Source organism: Erithacus rubecula, assembly GCF_903797595.1.
Source record: "Erithacus rubecula genome assembly, chromosome: 3".
NCBI lineage: Eukaryota > Metazoa > Chordata > Aves > Passeriformes > Muscicapidae > Erithacus > Erithacus rubecula.
In genome coordinates this window covers 128093247-128116916 of record NC_136689.1, presented here as the reverse complement: position 1 = coordinate 128116916, position 23670 = coordinate 128093247, and the positions used below count along the sequence as shown (strand labels likewise).

The 23670-nt window shown below is 41.5% G+C and overlaps 1 protein-coding gene across 7 annotated transcripts in view; it reads right to left on the bottom strand.

The window, feature by feature from the left end:
- GRHL2 (grainyhead like transcription factor 2) overlaps positions 1–16545 on the bottom strand; it is a 63940-nt gene extending 47395 nt beyond the window's left edge. For 6 of the 7 annotated variants that reach the window (XM_079301120.1, XM_079301122.1, XM_079301121.1 and 3 more), the window contains exons 1-3: positions 15933–16545; positions 3975–4164; positions 968–1035 (exon numbers count right to left, since the gene is read on the bottom strand). In XM_079301120.1, coding sequence (XP_079157246.1) covers positions 968–1035; positions 3975–4164; positions 15933–15952 — 278 coding nt within the window. In that variant the 5' untranslated portion in view covers positions 15953–16545. The remainder of the gene's footprint in view (positions 1–967; positions 1036–3974; positions 4165–15932) is intronic. The other variant, XM_079301126.1, reaches the window with a different exon arrangement.
- Positions 16546–23670: the final 7125 nt, after the last annotated feature.

The following is a 23670-nucleotide window of genomic DNA, read 5'->3' as shown; positions in this document are numbered from 1 at the left end:
CAGCTCCCCACAGTTGCTGTTGAAAGTAATCTGACTGCTGATAGTAGTTAGTGACATAAAATAGTTAACCCATAGAACTTCTAGTAGCTTTAACACTACTTTGTTTTCAATCCAGGAGAAATGCTCTGACACTACGGTTCTTCTCTCAGCTTTTTGTCAATCACACTCAATTTAGGAATTGAACCTCAGGAATTTCTCTGGTGTCTATAGAAGAAAAACTGTCCAAAAAACATTTCATAGCCTATTTTGAAACAGTAAATTTATACCACTACCTACTGAAACAATCACCTTATGAACAGCTAGTGGAGGCCATCTAAGGCTGTCACAAATCAGCTACATTGAAATAAATCTTGCATAACTTCTGTCACAATTTTATATGGAGATACCTTCCAGTATGTAAAAACTTGAGTGTTTCTACAAAAATATGCACTCTTTATTTTCTGCAGTTCTTAATAGTAGGAGGCAGCATCCTTTGACTCAAGTCACTTTTGGCCTACAGAGAAGAGCTGAAATCTGAGAGGAGTGAGAAAAACATTATAAGCAAATGATTTTAAGAGTTTCTTTATTTGCTGGGCAGATTCTAATTTATGTTAATTAAGACTCTATAAATGAGATTACTGAGTCCAAACTACTCACTTTTTTCCTTACAACCAGAAAACAAAGAACAACAGCCAATAGCCAACTGTCAAGATAATCTTATTTTACTAATCTCAGCAGCAGCAGCAAAACAACATCACAAAACAGAGTGAAACTCCCAGCTACCTCCCAAACTGCATGTTTGAGAATACTATCCAATTTTTCTAATCAATTAGAAATAAAAGGAAGTAAAATGTACTTTCCAAAACAGCCTTCATTTTTTTAAGCTTTGAAAGAAAACCATAAACTCCTCAGACTCTCACAGATCCCTCAGTTCACAACTGATCAACACTTTTAAAAGCTGGGTGTATGATTTTAAATAATACTGTACCTTTTATCTTGGTCTTCTTGATTATCACTCACTTTGTTAACAGACAACAGCCTCTTATCTCTGGGAACCTGAGAACAACACCAGGCATGGGGTCAGGTAAATGCAACTGTCAGGCATTTGCAGCTTCAGACTGCTCTACTGCAACTACTAGAAAAATGTAACTATCAGTGTTGTCTAGTTCACTGATGCCAGGAGCTGTTTTTCTTTGGGATACTGACTGTGAACAGAAAGAAAATTTCCAAAGAGAAAAAACATAGGAATTGTTTTCTTCTCTAGTTCTTTGGTACACCAGTCAGGAGCAAAGCACTCTTCTTCATGTCCTATCTTTTGAATATCAAGCTAGGCTCAACTATCTCAAAATCAAAGCTCTTACTATTCTAAAAACACTCGCACACTTTTTACTGAATAAAACAAGATGAGAAGGAAGATATGATGCTTTGATGAGCTCTGCACCAAGACCATTTTAGCTCAAACAAAAAAGGCTTTTCAATTAAACCATAAGTGCCAGGTAAGTCCTTCTGTTAGAGAGAGTGCAGGACTCATACCTAGGGAAAGTTTGTGGACCTTTCCCTTTCCTAGTATGGGGACAGGTCAGGCATGCTGGTATGACATCAGAAATACTGACTCCTGCTTAGCTGACTGCATTAACAGCTCTGAGAGGTAAAAACCCAGTCAAATCTGGGCACTTGACAGACTCAGAATTGACACCAATTGACTTTAAAGATTTGCATTCCTACATACCAGTGTCCTGACACATATGAAATCACCAAGGGCAAAGTTGCTGCCATGACAATATTTTTCTTCTCTTGCTAAGACATTAATTTGGGAGCTAAAACTTCTAATCTATCTTTTACACAGGAAGAAGTATTCACTCCATCACAGCAATTAACTCAGGATTAAAGAGTAAGAATAGACCTAAGAATGGGCCAAAGCCATGCTTTTTACTTTTAAATATTTTAAAGAAACATCAGAAAAATATCTGATTTCAGAGGAAAAACAGTATTGCAGTGCACTTCAGCAGTCAATGATAACATCAACAATAATTGCAAGACAGCAGCACAGTCACAGAGTTCTACCCAGAGCTATTCTTTCTTTTAGGGACATTCCCTGTTAAACATCCTGCTTCTTAAAAAAACCTCTTTCATTTATTTTTTGAACTGGGATAAAAGCCACAGTTGAAATACATTGATTCCCCTCTAAGATCATACATTTATCTCTGAATAAGGGTCTATGTATAGGTAAATACCACTACAAGAAAAAGTAAAAATTAAATAAACCAAAACAGTGAAATTCAAATAATTCCTACTGACTGGAAAAAGTAATTAAAAAATATTATCCAGCATGTCAGAACAAATGAGCCAGATTATAAATAAGGACAATTCAAGAGTCTGGCGAACTGGAAGTCCTCTACACTTCCACATTATAGCAACGAGGTCAACTTTCAAGTTTGTGTTTGGGAGTATCAACAAGAGTAATTATTTCTTCTCTATTTAGGACAAAGAGTAATGATTGAATGCTGAAAATAGCTTTTAGATGTTAATCCCACCTTCTTCCATCTGAACCTCAAGTCTTTTGCAACTGCCTGGAACAGGGAGCAGACAGGTCTTTTAGAACATAGTTTTGAGAAGGAAAAGGGTTATTTTCTGGTTTTATTACAATAAACCATCAGATTAATGAACTGCTACATACAAAGGTATTAGTAAGAAACCAATACTCCAGATGCTCAGACACAGCCTTAATTTTATATAAATCCATATTAATTTTGGACTCTGGCACTGTGATAACTATGTCAAGCAGAGAAAAAGGATTTTTTTTTCTTTCTCACTGGGAACAGTTTTCTCTATTGACAGCAACACACAAAAGCAAAAAACATCTCTTGAAACATAATCAGCTGAGCAATTAAAAAATATTTAACCATAAGGTTGATATATATACAACCCCTTCTCCTGAACACTCAACTAATATCACAGAGATTACAAAGAGGAGTCCATTCATTAAAAGCATTTATATTAATAAGTACTAAAGTAAAGGTTTTAATTCTTATTCCTGTTATTTCACAATGAATTACAAGGGGACCTGGCATTGCTGTGCTGGTTTTCAAAGATCATCTGTCCAAGGCAGCCATAGATGACTTCATTGTTCATTTCACTGTAACTGTTTCATACTCTAGTGCTTGGTATGCAACACTGATTCTGTTTGCAGAGTACCAAGGGGTCAGCATACATTTCAGAATTACATTTTTGCATTTATTACACAGAGATGCATTCTGTAGGACTATTGTCTGATTTCAGCAAAAATCTCAACCATAGCTTTACTTAAGCACTATGAAATATATATATATATATATATTTTTTTTTTTTTTTAATGTTACCAAAAATCATAAGTAAAGCCCTGGGTTTAGAACGTGACAAACTGAAACTGTGTCAGGGTTTGTCCTGTAAATTGACTTAGATCTCTGGCTCTGTGTCCAGCTCCATTTCTGTCCTGCCAACTTCTAGTGCAATGGCTAGACCTCACTTTATGTTTGTATACAGCCTACTACAATCATTATACAAACAAAAATAACATGGGAAATTGTCAGATGAGAGATACCCCAGTTAAAGAGCAAACTAAAACATGTGTGGAATAGACCAGAAAAGCAGACAAATGTACAGATGGACAAGGCCTCCCAATTTACACTTTTTAAAGAATATTTCAAGTATCACCCAATCTTCTTGCAAAGGAAGAAGAACACTACGCTCAAAAAAAAAAAAAAAAAAAAAACAAAAAAACAAAACATAGTAGAAAATTTAATATGGGAATTCTGATATTGTTTTTTTCTCTCCAGAATTAAATACATCAAAACTGTTTCAAATGGGCTTCCTACAACAGAATGGGTTCATGATGGAAACATTAGAGAGAAAAAAAAAGAAACAGTGACTTCTGTCTTTGAAAACTGGCTCTTTTGCTGCCTCTTAGAGTGGTCCCTGCTAGTGCAGCAGGGAGGGATAATGACAGAATTACCTACTTTATAATAGTCATACAATAGGCCAAGAGCAGCAGCACTGTCCTCATCACCATTTATGCTCATCATAGCCTTGGTAGCTGCTGTAAGGGGATTCTCCAAATACGACTTCCAGGCTTCATCTTCACTGGTGTAGGCTCGTCTGGTGTTGAATGAAGTGTCATTTGGCACTAAGGCCACAAGTCGCTTGTTACTGCATAGACAGGAAGAATAAAATTGTGATCCAGAGGGGATTACTTTATTCACAAGGCATGGTAAAGAACATCAAATAGCTCCATTGAAGTTATATGATTACATCAAGCAAGCATCTCTGTATTGCACCTGGTAACAAATATTCATCAGGATTAGCTATCTTCAGTACTTAAATTTAAATGTGTGCAGATCTTGTGATAATAATTCAAATGTAGTTTTACTAATATACAGATAGAACAACAAAAATATTTTACAACTATTTGGAAAAAAATGAAGCAATAATATAAGAACAGTATTTTTGCTACATGTACACATGATTGGGGGAAAAAAAAAAATCCGACATTCAACTGACATAAGACATGAATGAAAAACAAGAAAGAGCACCCAATACTAATCTAGGGTTCACCCAAACAGAGTATAGTTCAGTATTTATTAAGTGGGCACACATTAAAATTAAGCTATTCTCTGTTTTTAGAATGCAACTTGTCAGTAATTTCAGGGAAGTTTTCTGTAACAGGACATGAGCAGTAGGTCCAGTGGATGGAACAAAAGTAAACATATTTGGTCTCAATTCACATTTTATCATTCACCACATCTAGTTATAAACCTATGGCAACACACACAAGACCATTAGTGAGTGGCATTTGCAGCAAAGCAGTTTCCTCCAGCCTGAACATGGTACAAACTGATCAGTGCTTGTGTACACTGCATGAGAAGCTGCTGCACCACAGCTATGGCTGAAATTTCCAGTATAATGGAAACATAAATGAAGATAATAGCACCTGCTTTTGCAAACTGTTCAATAAACATATTGATAAAAGAACTGTATTTTTTAAAATGTTGTAGGCCTATTACATAAGATAGTAGGCAAACAGATTAGGCATAAGAAATAGTAGAGTGAGGGGTGTGCGGCTTCCTGGGTGTTACAAGAACACTGTGAAGAATTGTGGTTCAAGTTACAAGTATGACAATGAAACTTTTAACATATTACACCTTACAAATTTGAAAGCTACAGAGATGGAAGAATAACTAAATTACCGACTTAACTGGTACCTGTCTTTCACATAAAAGACAGATTAGTAGTCAGTCAGTCTCTTCTTTCTGCTCTGCCCTACCTGCACTAGTGCCAGCTCCACAGATCTAACCCAACCAACTGCTGCTGTTGCACAGAGAGTGGCATTTAAACTGTGCAAACAAGACTTGTATTTGTTTTCAGAAATAGGATTTGATAAAAGCACAACTGAACCCACACAGTAAATGCTCTTGGATGCAGGGAGCATGCCTTGCCTGGCCCCAAGCTGCAGCAGGCTGGGGCATCGCCAGAACTGCCCTGTGCTGCAAGTCCAACCTGCAAAGTGCGTGCTCCGGTGTTTAAGGAAGAGGAGGGGGATGGTGGAGATTATAATCTCTATGGTACAAAGCACTGTTTACAAGTTTCTTTATTTAATGAAAAACAAAATAACCCATGTGGTACACAGAGCACAATTTTATGAGCTCTGTGGAGGAAGAGAACATTTCATAGCTTTGAATCAGAAAATACACCCAACTACAGTACTGATTCTATTTTCCTTTCATATAAAGTAACTGGATTTATTTTTTTTTAGGACCCTTCTGCCTGGCTTTTGCTGAAGATTTTTGTTCCTCTTGTTTTCACGAACACATTTGTAGTGTTACAGGTTTGCTTCAGCAAGTGAAGCTGAGCATAAATTAGGAAATACAGAGAGAACTGCTAGGTCTGCTTGCCTTTTCAATACCTTATTGTTAGCAACTCAAATCAGATTCGCAATAGCCCTGCTGTTTGTGCCAGAGGTAGGTGAGGGCCTGTTTCCACTCTGGACCAGTCAATTCTCCCTGGCTCAGAAGCAATTATTCCAAGCAAGGATTCTCCTTTCCTCAACAAAGCTCCCCTTCAGCTAAATTCAGGCTGTTTCACCGCGTGGGCGGCTGCCCATTGCAATGCACAAAATCCCACTCGCCCTTCTTCCTGTAGCAATCTTCCCCTAAAATCAATAACTGCCTCTTCTTACTCGGAGCACTCACAGCCCTGCTACACTCATAACTGGTTTATGAGCACTACAGTCAGACAGCAAGATCCCTTTAAAAACACACCTTCTATGGCTTGGGCTGTGCTTGTCTGTAAAAATGCTGGAGGGGAGGAGTCAACCTCTGCTGCTCTAACTTAGTCAAGATGATCTTAAAGCAATGACCAGAGTGCAGTCTCTCAGAAGTGCATATCTGATTGTGTTGGGGATAAGCCAAAGCAAAGGGGGTAAATGCTCTAGAAAGAGCAACCCAGCAAGTAAACAGTTGGGATGGTTTGAAAGGCACAGGTGCATGGATATAGAGCCTTCCCAACATCTTTCCAGAGCATATTTTTTCTAAAAACTCAGGTTTTCACATTTGAAAACAAAGTATCTGTCTCCTCTGCCTTGAGAGATGGTCTGCAGCAAAATCAACCGACGCACTCATTGTGTTTACTCTGCAAACGGACTGAAACAATAGCACTAAGAAAAATAAAAAACTTCCTCATCACCCCTGTCCCTGTTATCAGCTCTGTGGGAGGTTAATGGTCAGAGCTAATTATCATGATTTAACATAGTCAATCATTTCAAAGATTATAGCCAAAGCAGTCAGCCAAAACACTTGGGCTCACTTAAAGAAGACTTCTCCATTAAATAAGTCCGTTTAGATGAAAGGGACAGTTCCTCTGAAGAAATGAGATTTATGCATGCACACATATTCCCTTTCCTTTTTGCACATCTACTGAACCTCCTTGGATGATTTCAGCTAAATGTGACAGAGGTAGCAAAGTTCTCCATAATCAGAGGAAATAAATACATTGTATTTTAATACTGGCCAAGAAAACCCAACATCCTAAGTGAGGCTCTACATAGATAAGCTCCCCTGGTCCTGTCAGTCACGCTTCCATGCCAGGGCAGCCCCAGCTGTTCCAGCTGTACAGCTCACGACAGCTGGCTGCTGCTTGGGAGGAGAGCGACTCTGGTGGTACCGGGACCGTGTGGAAGACAAAGGGTGACAGCTACGAGTAATCTCACTGTAGGGCGGCTCTGACCATCCCAGCAGAAAGAAAATCCTAATTTGGAGCCTGCAATTAGGAGATCCATAGATCTATTAATCTTATCAAAAGCTGAAAATCCATCAGTGACCACATCCACCAAGAACCATGCACCTAAAGGAAGAAAGGCCAAGATTGCAAGACTCCCACTCAACCTGACCAGCAACATCAGCAAATACCCGCTGTAGCGCCAATCACACCTAAAAACCTGCTAAAGAGCAGAGAACAAGAGCAACCCCTGCTGTGCCCATTCCTCACCGGGCCACCCACCACCCTCTACCTGGAGTCAGGGTGTGTGCTAACCAGAACACAGCTGGGAGCCATGCACTCGTACAAACCGAAAGCACGCCCTGATTTTATCACGGAGAAAAAGCTGAAGAATTCAGGATACTTTGTGTCTAAAAAGTAAACGTTTCCTTTCAAGCTGCCACTCGAGCTCCCCACGAATGCAAAATGTTTCCATTGTTTTATATCAAACAGCAATAAATGAGAATGAAAGGTATTTTCTGGGCAATGGTCTAGCTAGGAGCTAAATTGCTCTGACACCGGAGCAACCTTATGTCAAGACTAAGCTTCAGACAGCCTATATTTCGCAAAAATCTTTTTTTTTTTTTTTCTCACCACTGCTTAGTGGATATTTTCCTGTTCATACCATCCAAAATGATGCGTGTGTTTTCATATGACATACATAAATTTGCAAGACTAACAGCAGCTACAGTGTTTTCTTGAACTCTTTTACAATTGAAGATTATGGAATTTCATAAAACAAGTGCACTGTACAAATATAAAGATATCCAAAACTTCGTTTCATTTCAATTACTACAGTGCAACAATGTAAACTGGAGAGGTACATCGTACTTAACATCAATAAATCAGCTAAATGGAAAGGGCCAGCCTTTCAAGCTCTTCCTCCGATTAAAGATAATGAACATACAACAGCCAACCCTTAAGGCTATAAAATCCTACTACAGGCAAATTCTCACCCAACTTGATGCAATTTTCGAATTAGCTTACAATGAATCAGAATTGCCCATTAACACACTCATGAACAGTGGTAAAAGGCTTGGTGATTAGTTTCTTTTTTATTCAGAAACAAGGTGTCCTGCCTGCCAGTCTCTCAAAACCTATTTTGATGCTCAAGAGCTTTCTCGTGATTTTGCAAACTTCAAGCAGCCCTCAACTTCTCAGCTATATCTTCCACCGAGCACAGAACAGACTGATGCAGCCATGCTGCATCAAGTACATCTGCATCCTGCTCTATCATATGCTCATCCTCTTCCAGTTGGCGCTAGTGGGGAAAAAAGCCTTTTCCTACTTGCCCCAAATATTTTGCTTTACCCAGGAAATTCAACCCTGAAATCCAAAGCAGATTGTTTAGACTGCCAAGATGGGCACCTAGCCCAGGCATTTCCATTTTTTAACTGTGGGGTGTTTTGTTTTTTGTTTTACATTGCATTTGTTTTTTAAAAAAGAGTTACAATCAAGCTGCTCCATGAATATACCTGCAGATTACTTCACCCCGACAATGGAAGAAGAACCTTCCCCTCCCTGCAGAGGCTAGGAACACACATTACTTGTGTGTGATGCAGGAGAAAGGGAGAGGTTCCAGTTCCCAGGTTTCAGCCTGCCCATTCTTACACAGTGTGATAAGAACACCAGGCACTTCTGCACACATCGTCTGCAAACTGCTCCTTCAAGAGAAGGGATACAAGGCTTTGGACTGTACAGCTGTTATAAAGCATCCAGAAATTTTAGCACTAGTCAAATAACTGGAAAAGGCAAGACAGACTCAAGCCACCCTCGTTCCCAGCCCAGCACATCAAGGCCATAGGATACTTATCATAAACTCCTTGTTAATTGCATGATAAGGTGACCAGGGCAACTGTCTCCAATCTGCAAATGCTGGGAGAAACACAAATTCTAAACCAAGCTTCTAGCCAAAGGGACAGCTTCTTCTTGCACACAGACATGCATCACACACCATGGTGCATTCTGGTCTTTCCTCCAGTGTACAGTCAAAGAAATGGTGAACTTGAACATCCATGTTTCACTTGGTGTGACAAAAGGTACAGGAGCATGCTCTAGACACATTCAAGAACCAGAAAACAGAGCAAAATTCCCACTTCAGTTTTGATGCAACTAAGGAGGGCAGAATATGATCCTTTACAAACACTTCAGCAGCTCTCAAACTCTCCCTAAGTTTATTTTACACTTACACAAACCTTAGTTTAGCTATAGGACAACTATAAAACAGATCTAGAACAGATGTTCATGCAATTTTTTTAAAACTAACGCACATGCATGTGCATTCACAGGCATAAAATGAAGTACTATAACCATTTAAAATGCAGGACAGATCCCACAGAAGCTGCATAAATTAAACTTAAGATTCTAGATCATAAATTTCTGCCTGTGCCCATTACACATAGAAGTATAAATCAAAGCTAGTCCTAGTGTTTAAGACCATTTGTTTCAAAGATTCTAATGTTAGTTTTGGCCTAAGCTTACTACCTTCAGAATCCTAATTTGGCTACTTGACATCAAGTAAAACTCAAAACAAAAAAACCAACAAAACACCACGAAAAAAAAACCCCACAACTTGTGTGGCTCATTGCAAGTTTTGATTTATTTACTTAAAAACCAAAAAAACGTGAGACTTGTCAGGTTTTATTGCCAAAGGTATAATTAAATAGTCTGAAATATTGTTGTTTCTATTAGACAATAGGGTTTCGTTAAAGCTACAAAGGAGCACAAACATTTAACGAACAGGAAAATTATGGTCCATATGTATCAGCATTTTGTCTTTCATAGCTGACAATCACACCATTCCCAGAAGCACAACAGGTCTCCAAAAATATATCTAACCAAATCCAGTGACTATATAAATATACAAATGAATTGAGAGTGAGGGGAGAAAAAAAAAAAATCAAAGCATTTAGACCACCAGGAAACAAAAAGGTAAGATGCCCTCTGGCCCAGAAGTCCTTACCAAGAAAAAAACTCCCATTAAAGAGGCTGAGTCATTTTGCATTCTAATGAATGCAAGTTTGGGACTCTTGCAATTTTGGGACAATTATACTTTTTGAGTACAAGACAAATCTGAACAAGATTACACACGAGAAATTATTAAAAGAAATTATTTTACCATCACTAAACACTCTGAGAGGAAGTAAAATAATATATTAAGAAGAGCAACAATGAATGGCAAAACAAATTAGTTTAACAATTAGATGCCTAGTAGTTTTATTTGTTTTTATTCTGAACCAAAATAACTTGAGCATGCAGTAGTGATCAAGAGATTAAAACAAATAGGTGATTCATTAACATTGACAAAAAAATATTTTTAACTACGCCAAAGTGGAAGTAAGAAAAAGAAATCTGACACAAGGATTAAATACATAAAATAAATGCCTACTGAGGACTAGTTCAAGTAAACAATTACTTACCCTGGGACAGACTTTTAATACCTATGATTTCAGAGACTTTTTCTTGTTTAACTTGTAATAAAATATTATTTCTACTAGACAATCTTTTGTTACTCGTGTACTAAGCCTGTCACCTTTAAATTTTTTTTCAACCAAGACCAAATCTCAAAAAAAGTTTCAGCACATTTGTAAAAAAAACAAACCAAAAAACACTGACATCTCAAAAAATGAGGAAAACCTGAAGCTCACAGCATTTCTGCAGGAGCTGACAGAGTTGATGAGAATTAGCAATCATTTAGCAGCTTCATGGCAGGCCATGCTGTTTTCCTAAGAAGAGTACTTCAAGTGTACATAGCACCCAAGGTTGTTTTAGCTGACTTGAAGCAGCAAGAGGCAGGCTGTAAAATTAAAAACAGGTCATGACAAGGCTGCCCAGACCTCCTGCAATTTAACCTGACCCTTGGCCCTGTGGTCCTTATTCATTCACTGCTTCCACAGAGTTAATGGAAATGGAATAGTTACTGCACTGATTGCTGCTTTTTCAGGATATTAAATCTTTTATGCAGCCCAGAAGGAAAACAATAATTCAACGAGCAAACCCAGGCATCAAGATTTCCCACAAATAGTTTTTAAAAGCATAAAAACACACAAATACACTCCATAGAACTGTTTAAATACATTATTATGGAATATACAATTTCCTCCCCAAATCAGAAAAATTACCAAATCTATATATATAAATATATATGAAATAAATCTATATATATAATCTTTGATGTTTGAGACATACTCACAATGTATAGATATATTGCAATATTTGACTTCACAGTTCAGATGTACTTAATACGGTTTCCTTGTTTAAATATTTTGTAAGCAACCACTTTTTATGATGTCAGCACTGTAGAAGAACAGAACAGTATTCCTGTATGCCAAGATGTCTGAAATAATTACTTTTTTAACTAGCTAATACTGTCCTAATCACAGATCAAAAAAAACTAATGAAGATTCATCCCAGGATTAATTCCTAGATCAGCATTTGAAAGTGCTATTTTGTGTATGTACAGAAAAAGAGCAGCTTAATTGGCTGCTTCCTAATTAAAAAAAAAAAAAAATTACTTAAGGTAACCACTGCACTGGATTAATATTTGTGAAAACGTTTGCAACAAACGTCAACTGATGTAATATCATTTCCCCTTCAGACGTCCCAGCCAAAACAGGGACGATGATGTCCCTGCTGACCTTTCCACAGGGAAGAGGTTATGTGATCATTACAATCAAGTTAAAGTGACCTGGGAAAATCCCCTCCCTCCTCCTCGGCTTTGATCTTCAGTCAGGTCTCAGACTCCAGCACCAGAGAGACGGTAGTGTAAACAGCAAGCCCTAACCATTTGATACTCTTACTCCTCTCAGTTAAGATTATGGTTGCAAGTTCTATGAGGTTCTGTACACTGATTTTACACCTTCCCTGCACAGAAATGGTTTTCTAGGGAAAATTTGTAACAGCATGTCTGCCATTCAAAAAGCAGAAGAACTAAACACATCTAATTCCTGTTTCTCCATTCATTCCCAGAGGAGTAACACTTTGGAAAATTAATCTTACAGGATGCCCTATTCAGACAATCGGCTGTGGGGGAAAAAATATTAAGTGATTTGTCACCTAATTGCTACTTAATAACTGCTGATGGAAAACGTGTTTGACCCTCAAAGAAAACGATTAAGAACAAAACACAGAATCATATTGTAAATTACAAACTCCCTTTGCATTAAGTTAAATAATATGAAGACAGGAAATTTACACGCTGAGGACAAAACAGTCCAAAACTCAAACAAATCAAAACCATCCTGTGAAGAGTAAGATCAATTTCTGCCACAGATACTACCAAGCAGCAAGCTGGATGTGAACATGCCTCCACTGACACATGGGAACAGGTCTAAACCCATTCCCACCTACGGGCTTGTTCTCTACTCGGTTATTTACGTACAAGCACATGCTCTGCTGCAGACCCAGGCTGCCCCAAGCCCTCCTTTATGTGGGCAGTCTGAGCATGCCCCAGCTCCCTGGTGTCCTGAGCAGCTCTGCACACCCTGGGCTGCTGTTAGACCTAGAAAACAGAGTGGGAGGGACACACATTTCCTTCTGCAGAGGTTATAGCTTGAACAGTTATTTTCCTAACACCTGCCATTTGCTTGCAGTCCCTGCTGCATATGAACCCACAGATGAAAAATGGATGTCAAAAATAACCTCAGCTCTGAGCCAGTTCTTTAGCTGCACAACAGCTCTACTGACACAGCTGAGAGGGTGGAACAGAGGTAGGAACAAGTGGCCACAGCCTGCTTAAATCGGTATTACCTCTGAAAAATGCATGTGCAATCATGCCTTATCTCTCCTGACCCCAGAGGTTGTGGAAACAAGCAGACAAAACCCAGCTTAGGCAGAAAGACTAAAGGGAAAGACAAGGAGATAGGTGTACTATCTTAAGGCTAATCTCCCCTTCCAAGCTCCTTAGTTAGCATGAGAATAAAACACCTGGTTCTTTAGCATTTTCACCTAAGTGCCCACCTTCCTCCCTTAAAGCACTATAGAACCTGTCCCTACTGCTCCCTCCAAAGAGGGACACTGCAGGCAGCCCCGTGAAGGGTATATCACTTCTCCAGAAAAGCCAGCAAGTCCCACAGAAAGTATTTTTCCACATTTTCTATATCCCCTCCCCTGCTTAGTCCTCTGCACCAGCATTTTAGTAGCACAACCCACAAAAACACGTCCAATGACTCTGACAAATCAACTGACTTCAAATTAATGAGCTCCACTCTCCAGTCTTGCCTGTAGGGAAGATCTAGTTTTAAGTAAAAGAAAGGCTATGTGGAGAAAAACGTACTCTCTAGATTAGATTCTAATTGGATATAATTAGAACCTTAAAAAAAACCACCAAAAAACCTTCCCATGCACACTCCTCACACCAGCCTATTATCTCATTCCATCTGGTCATCTCTTCTGGAAACAAATGTATTTGTCTTCTCATATTACATGTGCCTATAGAGAGAACAGGGGATTTCTTTACTCTCCATTTCCTTTTCAAATTCTTACCTATCACCTATGAATTTTCAAAACACCTTAACCAGAAACAGATCACAGGCATACCTGCAATGGAGCAAGTGCTGTTACTTGAGGTTGCATGCTCTGCACTGCTCTTAAGTTCCTCACAGTGGTAACAGCAGCAGCACTACACAGAGCAGGGGATGAAGAGCATTAATCTCCAGTCTCAGTAGTTTACACGTTTGCCATATTGTTGCTGTTGGAATGGAAGGATAGTCCAGTATCACAGTAGCATCCCAGACCCAGAGGGAAACCACTTTTGCTCTTGTTTCTTACAAGAGTTAGTTTTCCTCTCCACTGTTTTTCTGATTCAAAACAGACTATGGTGCGAAGTTGCTCTTCTGACCCCCCTCCATATTCCCCTCCCATGAGCTGCCCTTGATCTGCCGCAGCCTGGTTTCTGGCTGCTGAAACTGCTGGCAACTAGGCTTAGCCAGGAAGTACCTTACAGGCCCCTTTCACCTTCACAGCGCTCTGGAACTCCCGTTGCTTTGGGATGCCCTCTATCACCACTTATCAGCTCTTCCACAGATAATCTGGTTCCCCTCTCAACTGAAGGATTGCTCTTTCAGCCGCTCCTTCACTCACCCGTACCCCTCAGGGCTCTGTCCTTATTCCCTTCCTCTCACTTTAATCATTTACTGCTCTAATCTGGCCACCTAAGGCATCAATTCCCATCCCAGCTCAAATGAACACCACTCTCAACTCCTGCCCAAATTACTTTAATTTCATGTTTGTACCTCTCTTCGTACAATCCCACCGTCAACTGATGTTTGACAAGGCCACGTCTAATATTTTTGTTTAATCTTTCCCTTCTGAACCGTCCCGTCTCTTCCCTATCGGGGGACCCACCCCTGCTGTGTTCTTTTGTCGGGTAATCTCCTTCTTTCACTCTTTGACAGGCAGGTTGTCACCAAGCCTCTCTCCAACAACAGACTCCTCCTCTCCACCTCCTTTGGCACAAAGGCTCCGGGGAGCCCTACCAGGGCTGGCGCTGAGCGACACCAAACGTAGCCGAGCTCACACCCGTGTTTGGGGCACTCCTACCCGCACCGGGGCTGCAGTCAAACAAAACACCTCCCTCCCTCCATCTTCCTCACCCCGTAACTCTGGCCGGCCGCCTCCTGCAGAAGCACTAATCACCCGAGCAGGGAAAATGGCCTTCCCGCCCGGCTGCCTCACGGGCTCCGGGCGCCACGCCGAGCCCCCGCCGCCATGGCGGGAGCGCGGCACGGCCTGTGCGAGCCATTTCCCGGGGGAACAACCCGCACCGGGAGCGGGTCACGGGCCGCGGCCTCCGCGCCCACCGACGGCGCTGCCCGTCCCGGGGACGCCGAGCCCACCGCTGGCCCCTCGGCGGCCCGGGGAGAGCCCAGCACGAGGGGACAACAGGCGCCCTGCACCGCCGCTCCGTCCCGGCCTCGCCACCGCCAGGCCTGGGCGGCAGAGGGGCTGCGGCGGGCCCGGCCCGGCAGGAGCGGGAGCCTTCCCTCTCCTCTTCATCCTTCTCCTTCGGCCCCGCTACTGTGAAAGTTACTTTTTAACTCCGCCGGTCTCCGGGCAGCCGCGGGCCCGCCAGGGCGTCCCGCCGGGAAAACAAGGTCAGAACGGCGAGGCAGAAGGCGCCGCATGGAGCGGCCGGGAGCACCTGGGCCGAGGCGGGGCCTTCGTGCCGCCACCGGGCCCCCTGCCCCGGCCCGGGGGAGAAGATGGCCGTCCCGGCCCTCTGGGGATAAAAGCCCTTTGTTGCGCCAGCACAAAAGCCAAGAAGCACTTTACGTCCGAGGCCTTCGGCGGGCGGAGGCCGCTCTGCTCTTCCAGGGCCAGGAGCTCTCTGTCACGAAAAGCGACCCTCGAGGTGAGGGGGAAAAAAACCAAAAAAACAAAAAAAAACCCAAAAAACAAACAAATAAACAAAAAAAACCAAAAAACCATCACAAGCAAATAAATAAGAAACTAAACTAAAAGTGGAGTTAAACAACGACTCGCGCAGCCCCAGGGCCAGGCAGGGAGCGCGGTGCGCACCGTGAGGCGCAGCCTCTGCTCGGGCGCTCCGCAGTGCCCGTGCCCGGCCCGGGTGGCTGAGGGGGAGCGGAGGCGCAGCGCCGTCCCGGCCGAGGGGAGCGCGGCCAGCCCCGCGCAGCGGGCGCAGCGGCGTGCCTGCGATCACTTACTTGTCCGTCTCTTGTGACATGTTTGATCCAATGAACTCTCTCCCCTTTTCCCGGTGCCTCCGTCTGCCTGGCGGAACTGGACTTTCAGGTCTGTGCAGGTGAAGGTGTGCGTGTGAACGCCCGGGACGGCAGAACCAGAGCTACTGGTAATTCTGCTTTCCTTCCCCCCCTCTCCCGGCTGCGCAGCCAGCCGCCGAGGCAGGACAGGTAGAGCCCCCTCCCCCTGGCATGTGGGGAGCGGCGGGGCTGGGGCGCCGGCGGGGCTCGGCACGGGAGAGCGGCCGGGCCAGGCGCGCACAGGTAACTTTCCCGAGCGGCGCTGGATTCTTTCACTAAAGGAGCGGGGAGAGGGGCGAGCCGCGCGCTGATTGGGCGGCGCGGCCGCCAGGTGCGCTGCCATTGGCAGAGGCGCGCACAGGTGAGGAAGGAGCCGCCGCCGAGCGCCAGGTAACGAGCGCACCGCGCGCCCGCGCCGGGAGGCACCGCGGGGCCGGCGGGAAGGGAAGAAAAAAAAAGAAGAAGAAGAAAAAGAAGAAAAAGAAGAAGGGAGCCGGCGCTCGGGCGAGGGACAGTTCCACCGTCCAACAACGCCGCCCTGTCCCGCCGCGGAGCGAGGGGCCCGGCCGCTGAGAACGCGAGGAGGGGCGCGGGGCCGCGGCTGGCGGGGAGGCTGAGCCTCGCCTGGGGGCTGCTCCCCGCAGACATCCCCGGCTTCGCTGGCCTGCGCTGCCGTCGAATAACGCCCAGGGAGATGTTGCCCTTCGCAGGACAGTTTGGAAAATGTTTATTTTCCTTGGGTTTGGGGACTTTTTCACTTTTTTTTCCTTTTTAATTTTTTCTTCTTCTTTTGACGTTGTTACTGTTGGGACCAGCTGAGTTTGACATTGGTGAATGTCTTTCTGCAGAAGGCACCTCACGGCAGCAGGATAAAGTGGTGCCAGGTGATGATGCCCACTGTGTAGGTCTGCGAGCTGATACCTGAACTGGGGGTGTTGGTGACGGGTGTTGAGGGGTCTGCTTTTTTAGCTGGAAAGCTGGAAAAGAATGGAAAAGCTGGAATGGAGCGTTTATTGAAGCTCTGTCATGCATTCAGCCCACTACAACCGACTGTGTGCTTTGCCAGAGGACCAAAGTGGGTTCACAAGGGACAGCCAGATCGGGCTGTGGGGGCAGCAGCTTTGACCCTGATGGAGAAGGTGGGGGAGGCAACCTGCTTGGCTCAGTTTGAGACTCGTAGTGGAAAGAGCAAGGAGCCTCCCATCTGCTATCACCCATTCCCAGTCCCCATTCCTCCAACAGAGACAGGCCAGGACTGCATTAACCCTTCCTGCTGCCACCTGCCCTCTGGAAACAGCTTTCTATACTAGGCATCCAACTTCACTGCTGACAACCTCTGCTGTACAAATCATGCTGAATGTGTAAAGAATGCACCACTATGTGGGGTAGATCATTATGTTACTTATCTTTGCAAGACAACTACGTAAATTATTTCAAACCCATCAAATTTATAATGTCTTAGGTGAATGGAATTTTCCATTTTTGGCATTCAATTTCATAAAATCATAAAATACACTCAGATGGAAAGGATCCTCAAGGATCATGGAGTCCAGCTTCTGAACAGGGGAATTTCCTTTGACAGGGGAATGTAGTAGGAGTTTATTAATGGAAATGCATATTTTTATAGCTAAATATATATAGTATACACACAGACACACATACATATATACATATGTATTAAACATGTTATGGTCTGTGGCCTCATCTTCATTTACCTTCTGCTGCAGTTGAAATCAAACTTGATTCTGCTAAGTCTGTGATATTATGGGATCACAATCAGGCACAAATATCTATTACTGTGTGTCATTCTTTATCTGTGTTCAGAGTAACTAAGCAAATCAAACATTCAGTTTTAAGTCAGAATAAACATAGTCCCATTAAGATTTGTCACTTCAACTAAACAGAATTAGAAAAATACTTTACCTAGGTCAATGACCCTTTAATTGAACACAGGATATTAGCTAGCCATTGCCTCTGTCCATTCACCAGTCACAGGAAAGAAGCATTACACAATCTGTGAATCCAGTCAAAAGTTTCCTGTGTGGCCATTATTCATGGTGATGCTTGTATGAATTGTCTTGTATAGTACATTTTGAGGAAGCTATAAGGCTTCATAAAACACAAGAGAAACAGAGTCATTTATTCATAGCAGATGATGCAGTCATTTTGAACACAGAATTCTATGTAATCTTAAAAGAAGTTGCACTTCTCAAATACATCATCTCTCAAATAAATTACTATATACTGTTTTCAAGAAATAGTGGTACAATGCTATAACAGTTTAAGTTACTGAAGCTCTCCCTGTTAACTGCAGAAATTATAAGGTTTCTTTCCCAAATAGTTGTTATGCTGAAAGAAACTTTGAGACCTGAAAAGGTTACCTGTCTGAGCACCATCAATAGGATTAACGCCAGTTCAGGTATCCTCTTTCTCTTTTGAATTTTTCAGTTTTAAGAAACATTTAGATGTGTTTTCAGTCCCGTCCCCCCCCCCCCATTTTTTCCCATATGAAATGCATAGGAAGAAGGAGAGGAAGATCAGTGATGAACACGTTTGAAAATGCCACCTTCCCCAAGGTAGAAATGCTGCTGATATGTGATTTTACAAGAAAGAAAACTGCATTTGATGCCATCTGTAGTCCTGGACCAAACCCAAACTGTAACTCAAACTGAAATGGAGTTTGTTGTTCTAGTACTGGGTCAAATACAAAACTGCCTTTAGCAGCCTGCTCTCAGGAGAGATCTTAGAATGGGGTAGTCAGGAGAGTGAATTACTGCTCACTGTCTTAGGAGTACTTCCAAGGTCAAAGTTAGGAATATAAGTGGAAAATGCAGTAATATACTCTTGATTTGAGGTTGTCAGCCATGAGAACTATTATTTAGTTAGGAGTTGGTTATATAGAAAAATATACCCTGAAAATTATTTTAACTAGGAAGATAGGCACAAGGCTCACAGTTTTCTGGATGAGTCTTTTGCTTCACGCTGCAGGCTGGAATCAAATTGTCAGAGTCCAGTTCTAGCTGAACAGGTCAAACAAGTCCTACTTAATCCAGCCTGATGCTCATTCTTCATGATCTACAAGATTATTATAAACTAATCTGTTAGTCATTGAAACATCAGATAATGTTATTTCTGGACAGACCAGTCTCGCTTCCTGAAGAATCAAGGCTGTGTAGAGCAAAAATAGAATAATCATGCCATACATTATTGAAAATCCAGGACTTGTCTTCGAGGTGTACAGGAAATATTTAAAATGGTAGGCTACTGCTTTTCATACTGTGCTTGCTTCTTCATTTGCACAGGAGCTGATAGTTTTCTGTGGCATTGTAAGGATTCAGTGTAGAATTCAGCTGTCTAAAGCTTTACCTCATGTTTATGCTATTCACTCCATAGCAGCAAATGTAGTTTGGACTTGCCAGCACTGGGTAAAGGAAATCAAGTGTACAAATAAGGCTTAAGTAGGCTTACTAATTGCACCAAGTACTTAAAATACACTTCAGAAAACTATTAAAAGAAGTCTATGAGATAAAAGATGTTGGAGAGATATTTATGTCAAAACAGTGTTGTAAAGCAGTTCAGGGAGAGAGCAGATGTTTGAAAACAACTGTTTTCAGTAGGCAGTGATTACCACGTATTTTTATTTGTGTCTTTCTGTCACTGATGGTTGTTGATATAAAATGTATTCTCTCATAGTAAGTTCAAAGATAACCACCTACTTGCTAGTTTTGTGATATGCAACATTTAATCTTCCCTACAGCCCTTCTTTTGTAGTCTTCTGTATGAAACTATATTGGAATTTGTGCAGACCTTGATCCTCAACTGAACTTCAATGAAGCCATCATGTACATCAAAATAAGCTTAAAAGATTGCAGTGCAACCTTCCTGTACCCCAAACAAGTCATTCTTGTCCTCTAAGAATGAGTTGCTGTGCACTGTTAGCTTCAAGAAAGTGATTCTAAGTAACCATGATCCTGGTAACAGTTGACTTTTAATGTTTCACAATTAGTTACAAAATTCCTGTTGGAGAAGGAGATTTTGTGATTACTGGCAAGTACTTGTGGATTTCCATAATGCTGCCTGGAAATTGCAGTTTGTGCTCCCCAAACAGGTCTGTTGGGAGCCTTTTAACAACCACAAGCTCTCAAGTACCTCCACATCATGTGTGACAGCAGCAGCTCAGCCATGAGGAGGATCATGGAATATCAAGCATTTCCTGGCCACAGGGAACCGTGTGAAGCTGGGTGATACCTTCTATATGAAATGCTGATCTGCATTTCTTTTAGATTCATCAAAGCAATATGGAAAAGGAAAGCAATATTCATCAAAGGAAATACGTAAGGGGGAAGAAAGGAGAAGCTTTATTTATTTTTTGTTTTGTTCATTTTGAGTGTAGACTTCATGATTCTGAAGCATAACAAAGTTATAACATGACTACCCTATATATGTGCAACACTGCACTGAGGCTGTGTGGCACACACAGTGTTGTTTCAGCTAAAAACAGAAGTAATTTTTAGTGATGAAAAACCTCACAGTATGTCAGTCCTTTCAGGATTGACATTGAGACATTGATACAGGTGAGAAGGTGGCAAAGCCTGGCAATAGATTGGAATATTAGGTACAAACTTGATCAGCAGACATTAAATCTATTAATCTAATAATCTATTGCCATAAAATCTATTTCATAAAGATTACTCATAGTTTTGGATCCAATTCAATAGAATTTAATATAGAATGATGGCTTTTCTGCAGATGCTTTGATCTGCCTGGTAGAGTATTTTTTAGTGATTCATTCAACCATTTTTAAACAGTGGGAAAATACAGTTAGATCACCTAATGACAGTAATTTTGCTGCTAATGTAAAACCATAGTGTGAAAAAAAGAGTAAGGAGACATCTCTGACAGATAATTTCATGTGACATGGGATCCAAGACTTTGGAAATGTGTTGATTATGCTGAAATTAAAATTGTGTTCTGTCTCCATGGGGCAGAGCTAGAGAATGTAAATAACCTGACCAGTGAGAAAACTGTTGTGAGTGCATCTTCCTAAAGCTTTGCCCAGCTTCTTGTGTTAATTGAAAAAGTCTTTGCATCATGGAACAAAATTGCAAATTGATTTTGAGTTATCCTAATTCAAACTGTTTTGAGATGAAGGTAAAATGCTGTTGATTTGTTGTGAGCAGGTTGTGAGCAGCTCTAGAGAAATGTAAGAAGATTGTCCTAATACCTATATATATTTTTTTTTCTTTAATTACTAAATAAATTTTTAACTGCCAGTGGTACTTTAAACCCAACTTTTAATCAAAATTTTTACTTTCTTCTCCTTTTTCTTTCTTTTCTCCTTCTCCTTTTTATCAAAATTTTAATTTTTTCCTATTTCTTTTTTCTCTTTTTCCTCTTTCTTATTTTTCTCTTTATTTTATGCCCTTTTTTTTTTTTCCCCTTCTCACCTTCTCTCTGTCTTTTCCTCTTGACAGCACAGAATTCCCTGAGTTGTACACAATCAGCCCAGAGTTGTTCTTGGTACTGCAGTGGGTGTCTGGGGGAGATGGGCTGGTGTTCTCCAAGTTCCATGGAGACCCAGACTGAAGGCTCTGACTGCAGAGTGGGAATGGCCAAGTCTGTGTCTGCCACCAAGGATGCTGCTCCCAGCTCACATCAGTCACTCCTTGAACTATTATAACCAGCAGAGCACCATTTTAAAGGAACCTGAAATAGGGATGTGATCAACATGGGGCAAAACCAAGAGCTTCAAATGTCTTTGCATTGGTTATAAGTATGTCAAGACTTTAAAAAATAATAGAGAGGCTCCACTGGCGTAAAATATTGCCCTGCAACAATAAGCTTTCTAAAACCCATGACAAATGTGTCTTTTTGCTCCAAGAGTCTGTCTTAAAATAGGCATAAGTGCTCCAGAATGCAGAAGGTGAAGGATGACATATAAACAATTGCTGGTTTACTTTTCCCACACTCAAGAACTAGAGTAATGCAGCCCATAGAATCCACAGAAGTAGTTCAGCAATAGAAGTTGGGAAACAGACCCATGGACTTACCAACCTGTTTGCTTAAAATCAGTGTAGTTTTCCCTTAAAATAGGTCAATATAGGTCAATCAGAGAGAAAGGTACTTAAAAAGCCACAGCAAATGGAAAAAACTGCTTTCAGAATTTGCTGAATAAGAGGTGGGGTTGATAGCCACTGGGCTATTGCCCATTTATCCCTGTGCATGCCCACAGAAAGAAGCAAATGTTTTTCTTATTTGAAGGGCAGAGGGTAATGAGGATTGTCTGGTGGCACAAAAGGGACCAGTGTTGGAGCCAGGGCACCTCTGCAGTGCCTTGTTCTGTGTGTCTCTGTGCTTCTATTTAAGCTTTCTCTGCTCTGCCTTTAGTACCTTTACAGACAGGTGTAGCAGTGTGACTTTCTATGACTTTTTGGTATTCTCATTTGAAATTCAAGAGTATTTCAGAAGAAAGCCTCTAACTGATTTCATTCACACAAGTAAAGGCAGTGTATAATTTTACTCTAGCAAGCATTTTTGGGCAATGCAGGCTCACAGCTTGTTGCCATAACCCTTGGCCTTTCTTACTGCCTGGATTTGGTTCTTCAGTGCTCAGGAGCTTCAAGATCATTTAGTCCATGGGCTGGGGAAGACCCCAGTTTTAGATCCCCTGCAGCTGCTTCGTCAGCCTGTGCTATCAGGTTTGCCATCTCAGTGATACCATGTTTATACAATGCACATGCCCTGCATGCACCTACAAGCCTGCTTTATCTCTACTCAGAGTGCTGTGAAAGTAGATTTTGCTATTCCTCTGCTGCTGGAAGGGCTTCCCTGACACCCAGGGAGATGTGATAATTATTCAATCTCAATCTGCCCATGTGTTTTGGGATAACCAAATCCAGAAATCAGGCTCTCAGTGCCTTACTTTGATGAGTTGGTTTCAAGTTGCTTTACACCTTTTTTTTTTTTTTTTTTTTTGTAGTAACTCTGTGTGCACTATTGCACCACCTAATTCACTACTGACTTTTTTTTCGTTGTCTTTTAATGCAAATTGAAGACATTATGTAATTCCAATTTCTTGGAATGTTACACACCTGTAATGTATGCTGCTTTTTGACTCTACTTTTGTTTCTCTTAGGTCCTAGTTTAAGAGAGAATCAGACAAAACATCAATATTTTTTTCAATGGTTCAGGATGCAAAAACTTCTTAATGCGTCATGCCCTAGATACTGTGTGTAAGTAGGAATTGCACTGCAAATTTTCCCTCCTTTGTTTCAGTAGAGAAACCAAATTTTTTAGAATAAATGGATTTATGATATCTATGCTTTTCCCTCACATTTTTAATTTCTATTTCTTTTTCTCAAGTAAGAGGGAATTTTAGCTTCAGAAAGAAGCAAGGTGAAAGTATTCTGCAGCAAAGAAGTTTAACGTGGCTCCAGGACAGCGATGTTGAGTATTTGCTTGTCTCTATTTGAGTTGAAAACAGTACCTGGAGATGGCTGTTTGTTTATATGGTGTGTTTGGGTGTGAGGGGAAAAGCAGGCTGATTTACATTTACATTTCTTCACTGCTTTTTTCTCTAGCTCCCACACATGAGCAATAGCCCTGCAGGGAAGGGTGGGGCAAGTTGTGCATGTTGCTCCTTATTTCACCATAAACTTTACTCTGAGTACTAGGACTTTTA